The sequence below is a fragment of the Dermacentor variabilis genome, unplaced genomic scaffold, assembly GCF_050947875.1.
Source record: "Dermacentor variabilis isolate Ectoservices unplaced genomic scaffold, ASM5094787v1 scaffold_12, whole genome shotgun sequence".
NCBI classification, from domain to species: domain Eukaryota; kingdom Metazoa; phylum Arthropoda; class Arachnida; order Ixodida; family Ixodidae; genus Dermacentor; species Dermacentor variabilis.
Genome location: NW_027460280.1, coordinates 23,270,345 through 23,287,668, shown reverse-complemented (window position 1 = coordinate 23,287,668; position 17,324 = coordinate 23,270,345). Strand labels below are relative to the sequence as shown.

The following is a 17,324-nucleotide window of genomic DNA, read 5'->3' as shown; positions in this document are numbered from 1 at the left end:
GGCAGACACTGCTGCTGAATGAAATAATCCATGCATTGCTTTCAGCCTTTAGGCACCAAACATTTTCAGTTCTTGCAACATTTTTTCCCAAGAGAACTGCTTACAGAAGCTTTCATGTCTGGCATGACAGCCAGGGGCTTCAGGATCACTTTTGGTGCTCATGCTAGCTACCGCAAGGGCACGATCAGTAGTAACAGTCACGGTACAGGCAGACGAAGTTGAGTCTAGCACTAAAATATTTGTGAACGTTCGTCTGGCTAGCACTTTGCGATGAGCTCATAGCGGATCAGTGTTTCATGCTTACAGTGTGGCTGGTGACTGCTGTGATGCCCGTGTTGCTGAGTGAAAAATTCTTGTGGAATACTCTGCATTCAGCCCTGCTGCCGTCATCTGGCGCTGCAGTGATCCACGACAAGTACTCCGAAATGTTCGGGTTCACCCAATCAAGCTAAATGTGCATTTCTTTGAGGTGGCATCACGGCTCACATTCTACATACCTTGTTAACAGAAGAATGGCAATATGGTGACCGCCCTGCACAGATTGGATTGGATCGGAATGAACCTGGATTGCTGGCTTGGCCATACCTTTTCTTTAGTCGGCAGTCAAAAAATATTTTGCAGCTAGGTCCCGCAGGCATGAAAGAAGGAAAGTAGACTTTTTTTTTAGGCCCGGAGGAAGGCCCTTATGCCCGCAAGTGTCATGGCGGTGTTAGCCTGGTCCCTCATTTATTATGTGATACAAATGTGCTAACATTGACTTAACCGGAATGCTTTCGAGCCAAGCTAAGACATGCAAACACTATCAGCGCGAGTTGCATTTCATTATCGTTGCATTTGCTGTATGGTGCCTAGAACAATAGTTGTGCCTTGCCATCTTCATACGGTGTTGCTCCGCCGTTGACTATGGTTGAAGCCAAAGGAGCGACTTTATGAGCTTTGATCTAGTGTTAAGACTGTTTCTGTCGACGTTCGCATAGACTTCCGTCTGTCAATTTCCATGACCTGGCTACGTTTTTGACGAATTCCCCGACAATTCCCAGACTTTTCCAGACGGTTCGAAATTCCCTGGCAATTCCATGTTTTCAAAGTTTCCAGGTTGGTAGACACCCTGCATTACGTACGATTTCCCAGCGCCAACGTTCGCGATCAAGAACACAAAAAATGACCCAATACAGTTACACTTATTTGCTGCCAGTTTACAAATGTTCAGAGCATTGCCGCAGTGCGATCATACGTTAGGTTTTCCAGCCATTTTCCAGCAGCCAGATCCCACGTAAACGAGAAAATGCGCAAGGCGCATGCGATCGTGAACAGTAGCCGTCCGCCATGGCAGCTTTACCGCAATACTCGCCCACCTGTGTTGCGTGAAAACACAGGTGCGCACTCAGTTTCTTATTCCAGTGGCAGCAAATCTTTGCCCGAGTCATCACATGCTGCATTCACAGCTATCACTGCCAACCCTATTGTGATTAGAGGATGTAAAATTTCATAAAATTTTGAGGGGCAGAAAAAGCTTTTCTTTTAGTTTGTTTTTTAGAAAAATACAAAAAATTGATAAAAATATTGTGCACAGAGCTATGAGAAATCCAACACGTTTATTTAATAATGAAAGGAATATAACTGTTCCATTACTGCATCGCAAAAGTCCCAGCAGAGCTTCCAGGTTCTAGGCACGATTTCACGTCAAGGCATTGGTTTGACATCAAAGCGTCAAGATCAACATTTGCATCAATCTGTGTCCGATGTATTTCCGCTTGATGCGTCAACGCTTCGCTGAGCAGCGGACGAGGCCTTCCAGACATTGAGGTTCCTGTCAGCCCCTGTGAGCCTGTTGCGTAGCTTGATGTACACATTTCCAAACTTGGACCAGTTTCTTTCAGATGCCGCAGAAGAAGGGAGAATCTGCAGTATGCGACAAGCGATACGCTCAAGGGTTGGTTGAAGCAAAGTCCTTGTCACCATGTGGATGGATCGAGCTGCTTCACAGACTCTCAAACTCCTTCTTTTGACCAAATTACATGCATTATGCGAGCTTGTTCTTGCGTCTGTTCTTCTCGAGCCTGTTCTTCATGACGGTGCTCATGACAGCATTTTTTTTACGTCGACAGAAGCCGCTTTTTTTCTCTTTTTTTCTTTTTTCCCAATCTTATTCTGGTAAAAAAAAAGAAACATTTTTTTTTCGAAATTTTCAATGTTTCTTTCTTTTTTTTTTTTTTGAAGCACTTACATCTCTCACTGCGATAAGCATCTTGACCTATCTTTTTCTCAGTACATGGAGCATAGCACTTGGAAGCCCACTGCATGCTTTTAGCGAGTGTCAGGTTTTGCTCCAATGGCATCCGGCATTACCCACCAGCTCGATTTCGGGTTTCCCGTCATCGTTTATATGCGATGTGTGTCAGGCCACTGGTGCCCCACCAGCTCCACACCTGTCGGCGTCTCGCATCACAATTCATGCAATGCTTCGTGTTACGTAGATGTCCACTACAACTAAGTCTGTAAAATTTTAGTTGCTTCAGATCATATGTTTTTTCAGTTAACATATTTTGCTCACATTCCTTTTTTTGTTTGGTAAATGTATTAACGAGATTATACTGTATACACTTGATCTGCATATAACTGCAACAGTGTTGCTCAGTGGTTACACAACCAAAGTTATCTGTGCCTAACATCTGCGTTTATTATGTGGTTCTGATCTGTACTACGAAGAAATCATTTTGCCTCATGAGTGAACTGTGAGATTTCAGTGCTTTGATTCGCAGTTACAAAGGGTAAGCAAGAATAAACTATGAAATGAAGATCATGTGGGGAATGCAGTCGCTAAATGCAGGACGTCATAACAGTGGTTGGCCAGCGGCTATTACTATAAGTTCTTTAGTATGATGGAAGTTCTTGATGGAAGGTAGTGGGCATTATTTTTAAAGTTTATTTATTTATTTGAAAAGTTCTGCAGTGTCACGCTTAAGGCAGGAGTGGGCAATACAGAGTGCTAACAGCCAAAAATCAAAAAAGAAAAAAAGAGAAATGAAGCAGCAGGAGTAAAAGAAGCAGAAAGATAATAAAAAAAGAAAAAAAAGAAGAAAACTTGTAATGCTTTGGTCATTAAAATCATTTGAACTTATCTGCATCACAGTCGTATACACACAGCCAGGCCAAAACAGCTTTTTGTGTTTAACCCTTTCGTTACCATGCCTATTCACATCGATTACTGGTGAGCGATACTTTAGATCGCCAATCTCAACATGTTGGAGTGGTTTCTGATCCAGTGAAGGCCATCCAGCAGTTAGTACAGGCACTACACTTTCAGAATCAGTTTAAATGTTTGCGCTCTGCCGATGTTGCGATTTTTGACGGACCTTTTTGTGAACTAATGTGCGCACGTTGTAACAAAAAGAGGCATGGCTGTCACATTCTGCTGCACTCGAGAAAAAAGCATGCCACTCACAATTACACCGAACCAGCATCAAAATTTTGCAATCAGATGACTACCAGCAAGGAAACAAATGATATCGCTGGCTTTGCCGTCCGACAGTGATGAGCGGTGATAATTAACCGAAAAAGACACCAGCTGTTCAATGGTGAGCTTTGGTTTGGAGTCCGAGTCATCTTATTCCGCCAAAGTGTATTTCTGAAGGTCTGCCGCATGTCCAACATGTGGCCCTGGAATTTCCAACCAATTTCCAAGAGCTTCACTTTTGCTTCTCTCATAAAATCTTGGCAAGGGGCGCGCTGGTGTCACTGCGCAGTTATTGAAAGTCGCTCCCATGGCGTCATCCTGCGCAGCTGCGTCGCAAGAAAAGCATCTCGCTCAAAACTATGCTGCACCCGCACTTCAATTTAGTGATGAGGACTTGAGTTATGATTCTGAAGATGACAGCAAAGCAGATTCAAGCTCTGACGACAACAATGTTTCGTGTCAGCATGGGACATCCACAGCTGTTTACCGACGAGTATCCTTTGAGGCTGTGAACGAACTCCTTCCTGGTGCGCACTTATCTACCGATCTTTTTGCACGACCTGAGAGCTCTACTGATTATCTTCAGGGCGCATGCTTCGCTTGGCTATGATGTGCTGCCATCGGCAGCAAAAAACTTCCTTTCACGCCAAGAAGGCAGCCCGTAGCACATCTCGGACCAGCACTACGGATCAGCGCAAGACAGCTTACAGGGGCAAGGGATTTCTTTCTACTCTTCTCTGTAGAGGTGATAAAGACAATCTGCAAAAATGCAAACAGATATGCTTGCATGCATAATCTTGTAGTTGCCCAGCTACGCTGAGAGCGATCGGTCCTGGGTGAGTAGATGAACCAGTGAAGTACCGTATTTACTCGATTCTAACGCGCATCCGTTTGCCATGACCTAAAAAAAAAAGTCCTTTATAGTACCGCGCACCTCATTCGTTCATACAGAAATACAACTTTCTCTCATTTGGAAAAAAAGATTTACTAGCAATGCACTAAAGTTACAATAAATAAAGTCACAGTTTCGCCCAAAAGGCGAAGCATCGATTACGACAGTAAATTAGTAGACAGCTATACAAAAAGGATAGTAGTTTTATCGGCAGTATGAGCTTTTAAACATTCGCTTACTAGCTAAATTAACAAACATGGTGTCACGAGTGCACAAGCAAACATGAACACGTCTCACTCAATGACCGCGGAAACTCTGTATCAAAATGCTGGAGCAAGGAAATGCGGTAGCAGGAGTGAGGGAATTGACCTTTGTGCGACCTCTCGCTTCAATGTGAACGAAGTGATGAGAACACAGCGTGGTGCGCCTAGATGTGTAGACTCTTGTCTCCGTTGCAGATCGCTTTCAAGATAGGGGCTGCGGGGCCGGTGTAGAACGCCGATGTAGAACGACACTCCTGTTTGCGCCAGTCCAGCATGCAAGTTTTGGGAACTCCGAACACCCGTGATGCAGCCCGAATTCCGTCCGTCATCTGTCTCCACACACATGATCGCTTTCCTTTTAATTGCGCCATTGTGACAATCTCGGCACATCCATGCTGATAGAGCTAACGCAGAAAATGGAAAGACGGGCGGTGTCCTAACCTAAGCCAAAGGAACAAGCATTGCCCAAGCACACATACTGCAGCACATGGAGGAAGCTACGGCAGCTAGGCTGGAAGCGCATACGAGGCGGCCATTTTGAAATGCCAATGGCGGTATGGTAACGCACATTTATGGTCGTACTCGATTCTAATGCACAGTCAATTCTTGGACCTGTTTTAACAGAAAAAAGTGTGCGTAATTCGAGTGTGCTTCGAGTAAATACGGTACATTCCTTGGACTTCTCATTGGACCCCCCCCCCCCCCCCCCCCCATTTTCAGAAGATGCTGAAAAAGCAGAACTGCAAAATGTATTACGAGGACCGCAAAGTTGAACAAAAACCAGATGTTTTGTGGGAAAAGTGCGGAGTGCACCTATGCTTCACAAAATCCAGGAACTATTTCACCGCATGGCATGAGTGATGAACTTGTCTTAGCTTCTTTTTTGTATCCGAAGAACGGCGGGGTACTGAGCATTTATTTTTTCAGACACTATTGCTGGGTTATTTATCTTTGAAATGTATATTCTGAATCTTCTTTGATATTAATATTTTTGTAGATATGTTTTTTTTTACTGTTTTAATCAAATAGCAGCAAAAATGGGGCATTCTAGAATTTTTATGTTTGAGCTAATAAATTTTTTTTTTTCCGGCAATGCATGTTTTTCGAAAGAGCATTTCATTGTGAACAATATGCTATGCTGCGGTGTGTGCTGAATATTATTTGTAGCGGTAAATAATTTTTTTCTAAGATTAATAAAAAATGACCAATTTCTCGCGGTAACGAAAGAGTTAAAATGTGACATTTTTATTGTTACTGTGACAAAAAATAATGGCGTGTGAAGCAATATGACGAACATGTTAACATGTTGTCACTCAGTGACATAGCTTGTTTAATGAACTTACATTAAATGACTTCAACTTCACAGAAAAAAACAAGGCAATGCATACAAGTGCGTACAAGCAGTAGAGTAGAGTGCGCAATAACACACAGCTGTTAAGGCAGCTTTCGCAATGCTGTGTTTCTGTGTCACGCATTCTGTGCAATGCACTTGTATGGATGTCTTCTTCGTTTTGTATCTGGATCTGCTATTGAACAGTTGCTAGCTGTCACTCCTCTGCATCTTTCCTTTTCATGTTGCCTTGCTTCACGCTTCGTACTTTACACAAGAACAACAGGTATAGTAGGCACTATAACAGCTTACACATTAACAGCTTTTTCTTTTTCAGTGTAAGATTAGCAGAAAATGTTGCATTAGTTGTTGCGCAATGGCAATGCCAACAGAGTTAGCAGAACGCAAGCAAAACAAGCACAAAAAGAACCAATAAAGGGCCAAAATGGAGTGTGTGGCCCCTATTCCCCGTTCAATGTTCCCTGCTAAATGACAATTTGCACTTCTTTTATGCAAAATAGGAACATCTTGTGCATATCATGCAAAAATGTGGCACTGGAGGGCAATATATCATCAGTTCCCTACTATCAGCATGTTTTATTAGCATACAACCAGCTGAAATTGCCAGCAGCGCCGTGTGCATTTTAATGCGTGCCGCTGACCGCCTATCCACACTAATGCGGCAACAACGCTGCCCATAGCATGATGTCATGGTGAATACTGTAGGCGCAGCCTCATTAAAAAAGGCAGTGACTCAAGCCCGCAAGTTGACATATCACGTGTGGCCAGTGTGCAAAGCAGAACAAAACCACTGGCTTATGTTCTTTGCCTGCGTGATAAAAAACAGATGTTTCATACCCTAAGGATGTCTGAAAGGAGGGCATTAAATGTTCAACTTTCAATCACACATAAGTTGAGTTTGCTAAATCAGAAGTTTAGCTATTATATAGCACTCACAACTTTCACTCAAGGTCCCCAATTTACATACATTAACATCAGCACCAGTCAACAGTGATGTCGACTACCAATATGTATGTCACAAGTTGGCAAAAAGCATAAATGACACTAGCAACGCCACCTCTAAAATATGTTATGTTTACTATTCACAAGCGGTTAAGCGCAGCAGTGTATGGCAAAAGTTTAGAAGGTCCATTGAGTGCTCACCACTTCTGATGAGGCGTCTGTGTGCTCAGCTGTCACATGTTCTTGAAGGGTAAGTTCCGTAAAGCCCATCTTGCCACAAATTGGACAGGTAAATGACTGTGGCTGTTCCACAGAAACAGCCTCCCCACCATAGTATAGGTCTGCAAAAGTGTAAAAAGAATGCCTGGCTTCTTTATCAGTAAATATGGGGTCGATGCTTTGAACCTTGTTGTTGGTGCAACAAATAAAAAGACACGAAAAATGAAGCTCAAACAACTTACAAGACCTCAATTAGCACAGATGAGTTATCGTGCTTCTGAGTTTTTTCGAACAGCTACACGATAACGAATAAGAAGGATAACGAGTATGACACAGGCTCAGGTGAGTGCACTGATTTTTTGTTACTGCCTCACTGCTCTTACTGGGCCTCTTCAAATTTACATAGCGGACTGTCCAGGACTGCCTAAGACATTGCACATACAACACTCATGGGCTGAAAGCACCGCCTTGGACAGTCCAGGACTGTCAAGGAAGGATAATCGAAGAGGCCCACTGATGTGACGTCAATTGACACAGGTCATTCACTGCATGCAAAATAACGTATCCTCACTACAGTACATGAGGGCTGAGTGGTTGTCGCATGACATGGGTGGTGTTATGGCATTATCATGGACGACAGCTGGTATACATGAACAGGTGTATGAATTACACCTGGTTTGATTAACTCTGCAACGAAGGCCAGCAGTTTCAGATTCTTCCCTCTTGAAGGCACAGACAAAATGTTTGCTCAATGTGATGATGGCAACATACAGGGTGTTTCAGCTAACTCGTGCCAAGCCTTAAAAAATACACGTGTATTACAAGAATGCAACCAGTTTTCTACTGTTCACTGTCCTCTTGAGCAACTCAAAGTATCTTTTACTATGTGCTTTGGTAATTAATGATTAATTAACCAACTATTAAAGTATTGCTTTAATTCTAAAATCTTCAATGAAGTACATCCCTATTGAGAATTTCCAAGTAACTTCTTTCTGTGATGATAGCTCCTGCAGGTTCAACTTTAAAAAATATTAAATTCTGGGGTTTTACATGCCAAAACCACAATATGATTATGAGGCACACTGCAGTGGAGGGTTCCAGATTAATTTAGACCACCTGGTATTCTTTAAAGAGACACTAAAGCAAAAAAAAAAAAAAATCAATTTGAGCTATGTTGAGCTATTACCCTTTCACAATACCAGAAATCCACTCTTACCATGAGAAAACGCTTGGCAAGTCAGAAAAGACGCAAAAACAAAAGACGGGTGGTGCAGCTGCCTTGAAATTGCCTCACCATCTCACCGTGATGTCACGTATTTTGACACTGTTTGCTTGTGCCTTGCAAAGGATGTTGACAAACGGCACGGGGGCCTGCAAAGCAATTTCTCTCCTGAGATATGGAAGGTCACTGTTTTCAGCCCTCATAGGAAGTGAATCGAGCAGGCGACTTCATTAGTGGGTCAGGAGGTGCTCTTTGGTCACAGAGAACCCACGTTGACACCTTGGTGCATCATGAAATGCCCTACAGGCTGCCTGAGATGTGCGGGAGGGGGTGACATTGGGAGCAGTTTAGCCCAGAAGCACGAATGGCTACCTTCTTGTGCCCTGCCAAAGATGAACTACATGCAAGACATGATTAGGGTGTCGATGGGCAGGCCTCGGTGGCAGAGAAGCCCATTTCTGGGTAACCTGACACATGGACTCTCGCGCGACGTGTTGGCACCGGAGGTGCAGTCAGTCTTTGGACTGAGAGTTTCATGGGCCCGCCGGAGACAGATCACGTGGAGGACATCACTGTGTACCGAGGGTTGCGCTTTGGTGGTGATGCCTTTTACTGCAGTACATGACATTTTAACAAAGGCACGAAAACAGGGCAACTCAGGTGTTTATTTTTTGCCTTTTACTGCAGTGCATGAAATTCATTAAAGGCGTGAAAACGGGACAACTCGGGCGTTTCTATTTTCCATCAGTGTTCTGGGAAACACCAGGCCTCGGTGGCAGAGAAGCCCATTTCCGGGTAACCCGACACATGGACTCTCGTGCGACGGGTTGGCACCGGAGGTGCAGTCAGTCTTTGGACTGACAGTTTCATGGGCCCGCCGGAGACAGATCACGTGGAGGACATCACTGTGTACCGAGGGGTGCGCTTTGGTGGTGATGCCTTTTACTGCAGTACGTGACATTTTAACAAAGGCACGAAAACAGGGCAACTCAGGTGTTTATTTTTTGCCTTTTACTGCAGTGCATGAAATTTATTAAAGGCGTGAAAACGGGACAACTCGGGCATTTCTTTTTTCCATCAGTGTTCTGGGAAACGCTGGGAGAGTTTAACGGGTTGCGGAAAGGCACGGTTTGGGTGTTACTTGTTTACTTGTTTTCTTTCTTTCTCTCTCCCTCACTCAGTGCTCCAAGAAATTCAGAGAGAAACAGTCATCAGTAAGCGACAGCCCAGTTGACCCGACCAGGTCACTGGGGTCCCATGATTTGCCATGAGGGGATTTCAGAGGAGCAACACAGGGTTAAGACCAGGCTCCCAATCCCTCACAAGGGTTCTGGAAGCAGGAAAGGTGCTCTGCACTTTCGGTTCTGCCAAGCTGAGTGTGCTGGTTCCAGTGTAAACAAAGACTCTGGACGTACAAGCAATGTTATGCACTATAAGCTAGGCCAAATTATTACGCCAGACTTGCTGTAAATAGCTGCCTATGCATATATTGTGTACACAAAGTCTAATCTCCAAGTATAAGCATCTATGACACTCTATCTCTGATGGAGAAATGACGACAACGGCAGCTGAAGAAGACAAGCTTCAGTACCAAATAAGCAGGTCATGCCAGCTGAAGCCTTCGGTGCTACAACAGAGAAGGAAACTTTAGTGGCGCAGTCTAGCAGCATCGAAACGGCGACGGCAAGGAACACTCTGCCGTCCAAGCAAGACGTTGCGCTGCGGGTGACACATCAGCGAAGGGCAACGACATCAAACTTCGGCGTGGGCAAGGGAATCAGCAGCTGAGGCGAAGCAAGCTATCTGTCCAAGGACATCGACAGAGGCTAGCCATGTAGCAACAGCGAAACGGCAAGAACGAGGGAAGATCTACACTTCAAGCAAAGTCCCGCAACGACATCGTAACTTTGGTTCGACCAACGGTGGCAATTCTGCAACTCGCAAGGTGTGGCAGCGGCAACCAGCAGCATCTCGGCAAGTGGCGAGTCCTCTCCTTCTTGCACCTCAGGGGTACTGCTGTCTAGTCGTACAATAATGTAGGATATGAGGTTCACTCACTTGAATCCCGACAGGAGAAATCAACCTTTTATGAATGTGTCGGGAGATGAGAATGTCTAGGACAACTCAGCCTGGGCTGTCACTATGAGAGTCGAAGAGAAAAGGACCTCAGAACCTTTGTAGAACCGCGTAAAATGCTAGAATTGGAGGTACAGGTTGCGAGACTTTAGCAAAGCAGAAGCGGGAGCTCACAGGTAGGTGGGCACATGTTCAGACAGCAGGATCATTGCAGCAAGCTGAGGTGCTATTCTAAATGTCTCACTGGAATGCTTCCCAAATTTCTAACAGAGGCTGAGGCTCCAGTGTGGTTCAAGTTGGTTGAGAGCACCTTAAAAGCGTATGAAGCGACAGGGGGTTTTGGGTGCACATTGTTTCTCCACTGGTGGCAGAGAAGGTCCTGTTTCTGTCTGCATAACTTAGCCAGGCACAACACAAGGATCACAACACACAAGGCACAACACAAGTCAGTGGCTGTGCACAGTAACCTCATTCCCGTGTTTCTTGACTGTAAGGATAGGCATATTGACGCAATTCTGAACATGGGAGCAGAGATTACAGTGTTGCGTGAGAGCATTGTTCCACCAGGTCGTGCAATCACAAAGAATGATCAGCCTAACTTCTGCCTTTGGAGAAAAGGCAAGTCCTCGCGGTGGTTCCATTGAAAATGGCCTGCAAATGTAGTGTTTTCACAGACGTATATCTGCGCATGTTTCGATAAGAGAGTCAGTGGCTGTGCACAGTGACCTCATTCCCATGTTTCTTGACTGTAAGGATAGGCATATTGATGCAATTCTGAATGTGGGAGCAGAGATTACAGTGTTGCGTGAGAGCATTGTTCTACCAGGTCGTGCAGTCACAAAGAATGATCAGCCTAACTTTTGCCTTTGAAGAAAAGGCGAGTCCTCGCGGTGGTTCCACTGAAAATGGCTTGCGAATGTAGTGTTTTCACAGACGTATAAGAGGCGGTACTGTTGCCATGTGCATTAACGGACAAGCTGACAAAATGGACCAATTGCCTGCTGTCAGAAGAAGCATGGGAGTTACTAAGAAATGAGCGCATTTTCGAAGGGGCAGTGAAAAGCAGAGAGCAAGAGGCAGATGGCACACAGCCAGAGATCGGACACCGAAGCTGCGCAGCGTACAGAACTCAAAAGCGGTTCACCAGACACTAAAAGGGTAAGTGTGGCAGAGCGGCAACGGTCACCCAGGTTATAGTGAAAAGCAGGATCGATGAGGACCATCAAAGTAGCAGTGCGTTCCCTGAAGAACCATGAGCTGCAAGGGTAAATGAGAAGTGCGCATTGGACATATTTCGAGACAAACAGCAGCCAGACCCTACTCTGCGGGAAGCCTGGGGAAAAGCCGAGTAGGGAAAAGGTGGTATTACAGTGATTGATGGGTTACTTTACCACAGAGATAAGGTACTTGGGCTGGCAGTGACACAATGCTACAGGAGTGTCACCTGGGGCAAGTTTTGCAGCTGGCCCACGAATCGAGCTGGGCGGGACATTTGGGTTGCTGGAAGACTAGTTACAGGATTAAATATAGTTTTTACTGGCCAGGCATAGAGAACGACGACACTGCAACAGTTGTCACCGCCGCCAGACAAGAGCCGACTTGCGCCACGTTGACGGCGTCCTTATAAAACCCTGACGAAGCCACGATATCCATTTCCACAGGTTAATGTAGCTGTCATCGGGCCAACATCGGGCAAGGGTGAAAAGTACTGTTTATGCATCATCGACTTGCGCACATGCTGGCCAGATGTTGAGTCTCTGCGCTCTCAAAGTGCGAGAGCCACCTGTGAAGCCCTGCTATCGGTGTTTAGTAGGACCGGTATACCAAAAGTAATAGCGTCAAATGGCAGCACAAATTTCATAGCGGCACTCGCGAAAGAGTTCTTATCAAAACTGGGCTGCACTCCCAGATTTTCAATTCCAGGATGCACAGAAAGTAATGGGGTGGTCAAACATTGGAACACAACCTTCAAGAATATGCTGTACCACATAGCTGAGAAGGAAGACAGAGATAGGGATCAGTTGCTGAAGATGATAAGTTTCCATACCAAGTAAGCAGGCCACACCAGCTGGAAAATTCAGTGCTACAAGAGGGAAGGAACCTTTTGTAGCATAATTAAATTTTTATTGCTAAAAATGGACTACCTTGTATTTCAAAGGAACCAAAGACTGAAGTTAGAAACTTTCAACACTTTTACTGAACAATAATGGCCAAAATCTGGAAAAATACTTTGTAATCCATGAAGTCACAATGGCGTACCGGCACTGGAGCTTCAGCGCAAACCCCAAAACAGTCATTTTCTACTCTAATAACAAAGCTATTACTTCAATATCAACAGAAGCAAAGCTCTTCAAGGATGCTTTATCAATCTAAACTGATTCAGCATTTCTCTTTAGTGTCCCTTTAACGTGCACCCAATGCACGGTGCACAGGCGTTTTTCGGCATGTCACTCCCATCGAATGCATCCACTGCAACCGGGGCTGAATCTGCGCCCTCAGGCTTAGCAGTGCAATGCCAAAGCCACTACAACACTATGGTAGGTGGTTTTGATTTTTCCAGGCTGCAAAGAAAGCATGCGAGATTTAAAAAGTACCACATGATTAGGTGTTAGCGCACAGCAACATTAGTGCCCTCACACATGCTATCAACAAATGATGGATGCTGCACGCAGATCGAAGACATGAACAGGCCTTAAGCAACGGGGATGGATTGCATACAATATTATTAGCTTTCACATCTGGCGAGGCGTCAGATCCATTAAATCGCCCTGCACTGCGTGAACTAGTTTCCAACAGATCAGTGCCAGTTATTACTTGTGCGAAACCAGCACAACATCCTGCATGAATGCTGCACTCCTGCCATAACGAGTGCAGGGAATGCTGCCAACTCATGCTGCACAACGCCTGCACCAACTGGAACAAATGGCGACATGCAGATGCCACCACTGGTGAAATGAATAGCAAAGTGCAGCACCTCGGGAACTAGTTCAGAAAAGGCAGGTGAAATTGAATGGGCCTATCTTGTCTGCTGAGGCAATGAAGCAAATGGAGTCGTGGGCTATGTGATAAATAATGCATGGAAATTCTTGAAGCTCTGTCAGCGGGTTTGCTGTTGACAGACAATGTAAAGAGTGAGGGGGTTTTGGCGGCAGATGGCAATGTATTGGCTATGACGGGTGTGGCCATGGCCAATCATCTCTGCTTGCACCCTATTGAGTCTATTAGTTGATTCAGTCTGCATGTAGCATTATCATTCGTACTAGCATGTTTGAGAGCACTGTCACTGCGCGATTGCACCTAGTTACCTAGTACTTTTTTAAATCTCTGGCACTTTCTTTACCACATGAAATAAGCTCGGCAGCATGTTACACTCCTGTAACATGTGAAGGCGAAAGCCTGCTGCACACTTGGTAATGCATTAAGTTATATAATCGAAGGGGTCAGACTTCTTGCAAGACGTAACGAGCCACAGTGTGAAGTACACATGTGCCGCTTTAGGTCAACATCCTCAATGACACATGCGAGCACTTAATGCACTACCTAAAAGTGCAGCATGCTTGTTGCCAGTAAGTGTTACAAATGTGCAACACAAGCCGAACACAATTATGTTGCATCCTCTCAGCAGGGGAAAGCAGCACTCACGGCCGAACACCTTGCTCCCGCCGCCTCACATGTCACACCTTGTTTCTCGCTTGGCGAGCATCCGCGGACACAGTGCACTTCCGAGGCCTACCACGCAATCTGCTGCCGCCACCGCCAAGTGACGTCAGCGACATAACACCTGTTTTTCTGTCTGCATGCGCCGCTCATTCCCCTCCCCACCCACCACTCGGAGAAGGTCACATGTTTTTTGTTTTTTTCCCCCTACCACTCGACTAACACCACGTCTTCTTCAAGGCCATCACGCAACAAGCCACTTAAGGCTTTCGCCCTAAAAATTAAAGCCACAGCAGTTACCATCATTTGAATATTTATCACTGGGCTTTAAAACTTCATTGAAGTCTTTGCATTTAAAGCAATACTTTAAAGGCTGTATTAATCACTCTTAATTACCTAAACTCATACTAAAAATACTTTCAGTTGCTCAAGAGAACAGTGCACACTGCTAAGCTTGTTGCATTCTCATAATGCCAACATGGATTTTTTAAGGCTTCACACTAGTAAGCTGAAACACCAGCAGCCACAGTGAATCAGCTGCACTCACAACCAAAATCTAGTATGTCGCCTAGAAGCCCAAATATGCACAAGTAATAGCATGTCATTTGATGTAAACTTGTGTGCAGATGTTGTAATATCATGTGAACTGGATTTTCCCTATAAAACATTACAGATTGAACTGCCCTGCAGAAGGCCCGGAGTGAGACCTCCGTGACCGCACTACTTGCATAGCATCCGCTGCATAGCCTGTATGTATGAAACGGGTGCCCACCGCCAAAATCACACTTGTGGCAACAAGGTGCACCAGCTCAAAATGTCGCCAAACTTGCCCTTCTGGCTGAGGTACAAGTTACTGTACAAGTGTTATACCCCTGTCACACGGGCACCCGTAAACTCCTTTTAACTCCGTCGTCTTTATCTCAAGATGCACTTGGTGTCACACAATTTCCCTTCCGCTAAGGGAGTTTAATGGCACTTTTGGTTGAGGGAGATCGGCAATATTCCTCAGTGGCTGAAGGGAGTACTCTCGTGCCCATACTTGTCACAGAACTTGTAATTTAATTATTGTTTGCATTAAAATTATAGCTGCGTATGTTTAGAACGTTTCTATTGAAGTAAATAATATTTCAAGCACAATTCAGCAACAGTTATGTTTGCTGCTGTACAATACTCTCAACCTAGGCCGCTTGACACCATGATTTTCTCGTCTTTCAGGGCATTTACACAAACCTGACAGAATGGGGTCGAGTCGGCTTGTCGGGCTGGAACATGCCTGTCATGTTCATGTAAACGTCAGCCGGTCGGACTGAACAAGCGTCAAGTTGGACTTAGTCAGCCCGACTGCACACAATAGGTTGACCCAGCCCGACCCGTTTGCAGTATGCATGTAAATGCGGACAGGTCCGGCTCACCAGTGCCAAGACTTGCGCAGGAACACTGGGACATCGCGATTTATGCACCAGCAGCGGGAATAGTATCAGGACAAGGCCAAGACAAGGTACTGTGCAGTGCAACCTCATCGTAGCAATAAGACCCAAAATATAGAGCTGTTGCAGATGGCAGTAGGAACAAGAAGCCCAGTTTGAATGTGTTGATGTCTTGGCTTGATGCTTTGTGCCGTCGTTGTCCGGACTTGCCAGAAGCGAGTTCATGTAAACATGGTCCCGTCGCTCAGTCAGCCCGATTTCTGACTCGACCTGCTCACATCGGGTTCATGTAAACGTGGCCTTTGTCGTGCTAGATGTGCAGTGGTCACTCATGACTGACTCCGGCACAGTAGACAAAATGAAAGGAAAGCTCAGGAGGTCACCATGCACAAAATGTTGTGTTGTAGTATAGTTCGCAGCACTTCAGGTAACAGAATGCAGAGCCAACTCACCAGGCCACAAAGGAAAACCAGCACTGCTATGTTTAGCCAGAGCACTTTGATTTTTAACAAGGTGTATGCTTTTCGCACCAATATAGTGGATGATATTTTTATGGATGGAGTGTTAATCATAATAGCTAAGAGCGTAATTACAGGTTACATTCTTGTACTTGTACAAAAACCAAACACCACTGAATGCACCTCTGGCAGCTACTCTTAGAACTCCTTATGGGCTGTGTGACACGACCACAATTTCCTTTAGGTCGAATTCCCTGAGGAAGTCTCGCGCTCCCTTATTCTAAAGTAGTTTGTGGGTGCCTATGTGACACGAGTATTAACCCCCCAACTGCCGATTACAAGATAACTCGCTATCACAAGCATCCTCTAGTGCCAATGAAAAGTTAACTCGTGAATTTTTGGCAATTTTTGAACATGTGTATGCATTCAATTTCTTGTAATCTTGACAAGAAAATAATACACCCGACTTTTGCCAATTTCTTTTTGCACTTGTAAAAAAAATTTCTGAATTTGCCGCAGCAGTTAAAGGGTTAATGGAGGAGAAACAGGTTTAGTTTGATTTACACTGCAACTGAGTCGTCTCATGTCGTCTACCCAGTACAGCTTTTGAAATTGTATTTTACACATACTTTATTAAGTCGGTAAAAAGACATTCTGTTAAAAGAAAAAATGACTGTTCAATGCTAAGACGAAGTGCAAGAAGAAAATGGCTTCACAAAAAATCCCTTTAAGCATAGTCAGAATGATTACCTCTATTGAAGAAACAGACTCATTACTCTTGCGTAGCGGAAGTTAAGATTGCCTTTTTGCAAGAAAAAGAAAGCACTGGTCAGAATAAAATAATAGTCATGGAAGGTAAAAATAATGGTCAGTGCTGGTTATGAGCAGATGCAAGCCACCCACATGCTTACTTGAAGTTCACAAGCTTTGGGCTGAACTCTATGCAAGCACTGCCCGCACGTGGCACAGGTTGCCGCTGGGCTTGAAACACCTATTCATCGAGAGTGAACAGTCGCATGGGTAACACTGCATTGGTTTTTACGTCCAGCCATGTCATCATGGCAGTTCAGTTCGTATTCACTACGATTGCTTGCACACTACAAAGGTAGTGCAGTTTTTCATGCACACTTATAAACAAGTTTCAAAACCCAACTGCTCACAACTTATGTTGATTATTATGTAAAATGACAACTTTTATAGCTTAGTTCTTTTCAACTCTTCGCGGTCAAGTGTTGGGCCCCTCCCGACCTATGAAAATATCCATTCAGGTAATATGTCTCATAGCACTAACGTGTATGGGTGCTCGCCAGTTATTTGGGTTGGCAATGCCAGCTCTCACGAATTTTTTCAGCTAGTAAGT

The 17,324-nt window shown here is 44.7% G+C and overlaps 1 protein-coding gene across 2 annotated transcripts in view; it reads right to left on the bottom strand.

The window, feature by feature from the left end:
- LOC142566073 (E3 ubiquitin-protein ligase KCMF1-like) overlaps window positions 1-17,324 on the bottom strand; it is a 115,532-nt gene that overhangs the window by 58,379 nt on the left and 39,829 nt on the right. For both annotated transcript variants that reach the window (XM_075676809.1, XM_075676810.1), the window contains one exon: window positions 7,107-7,246. In XM_075676809.1, coding sequence (XP_075532924.1) covers window positions 7,107-7,246 — 140 coding nt within the window. The remainder of the gene's footprint in view (window positions 1-7,106; window positions 7,247-17,324) is intronic.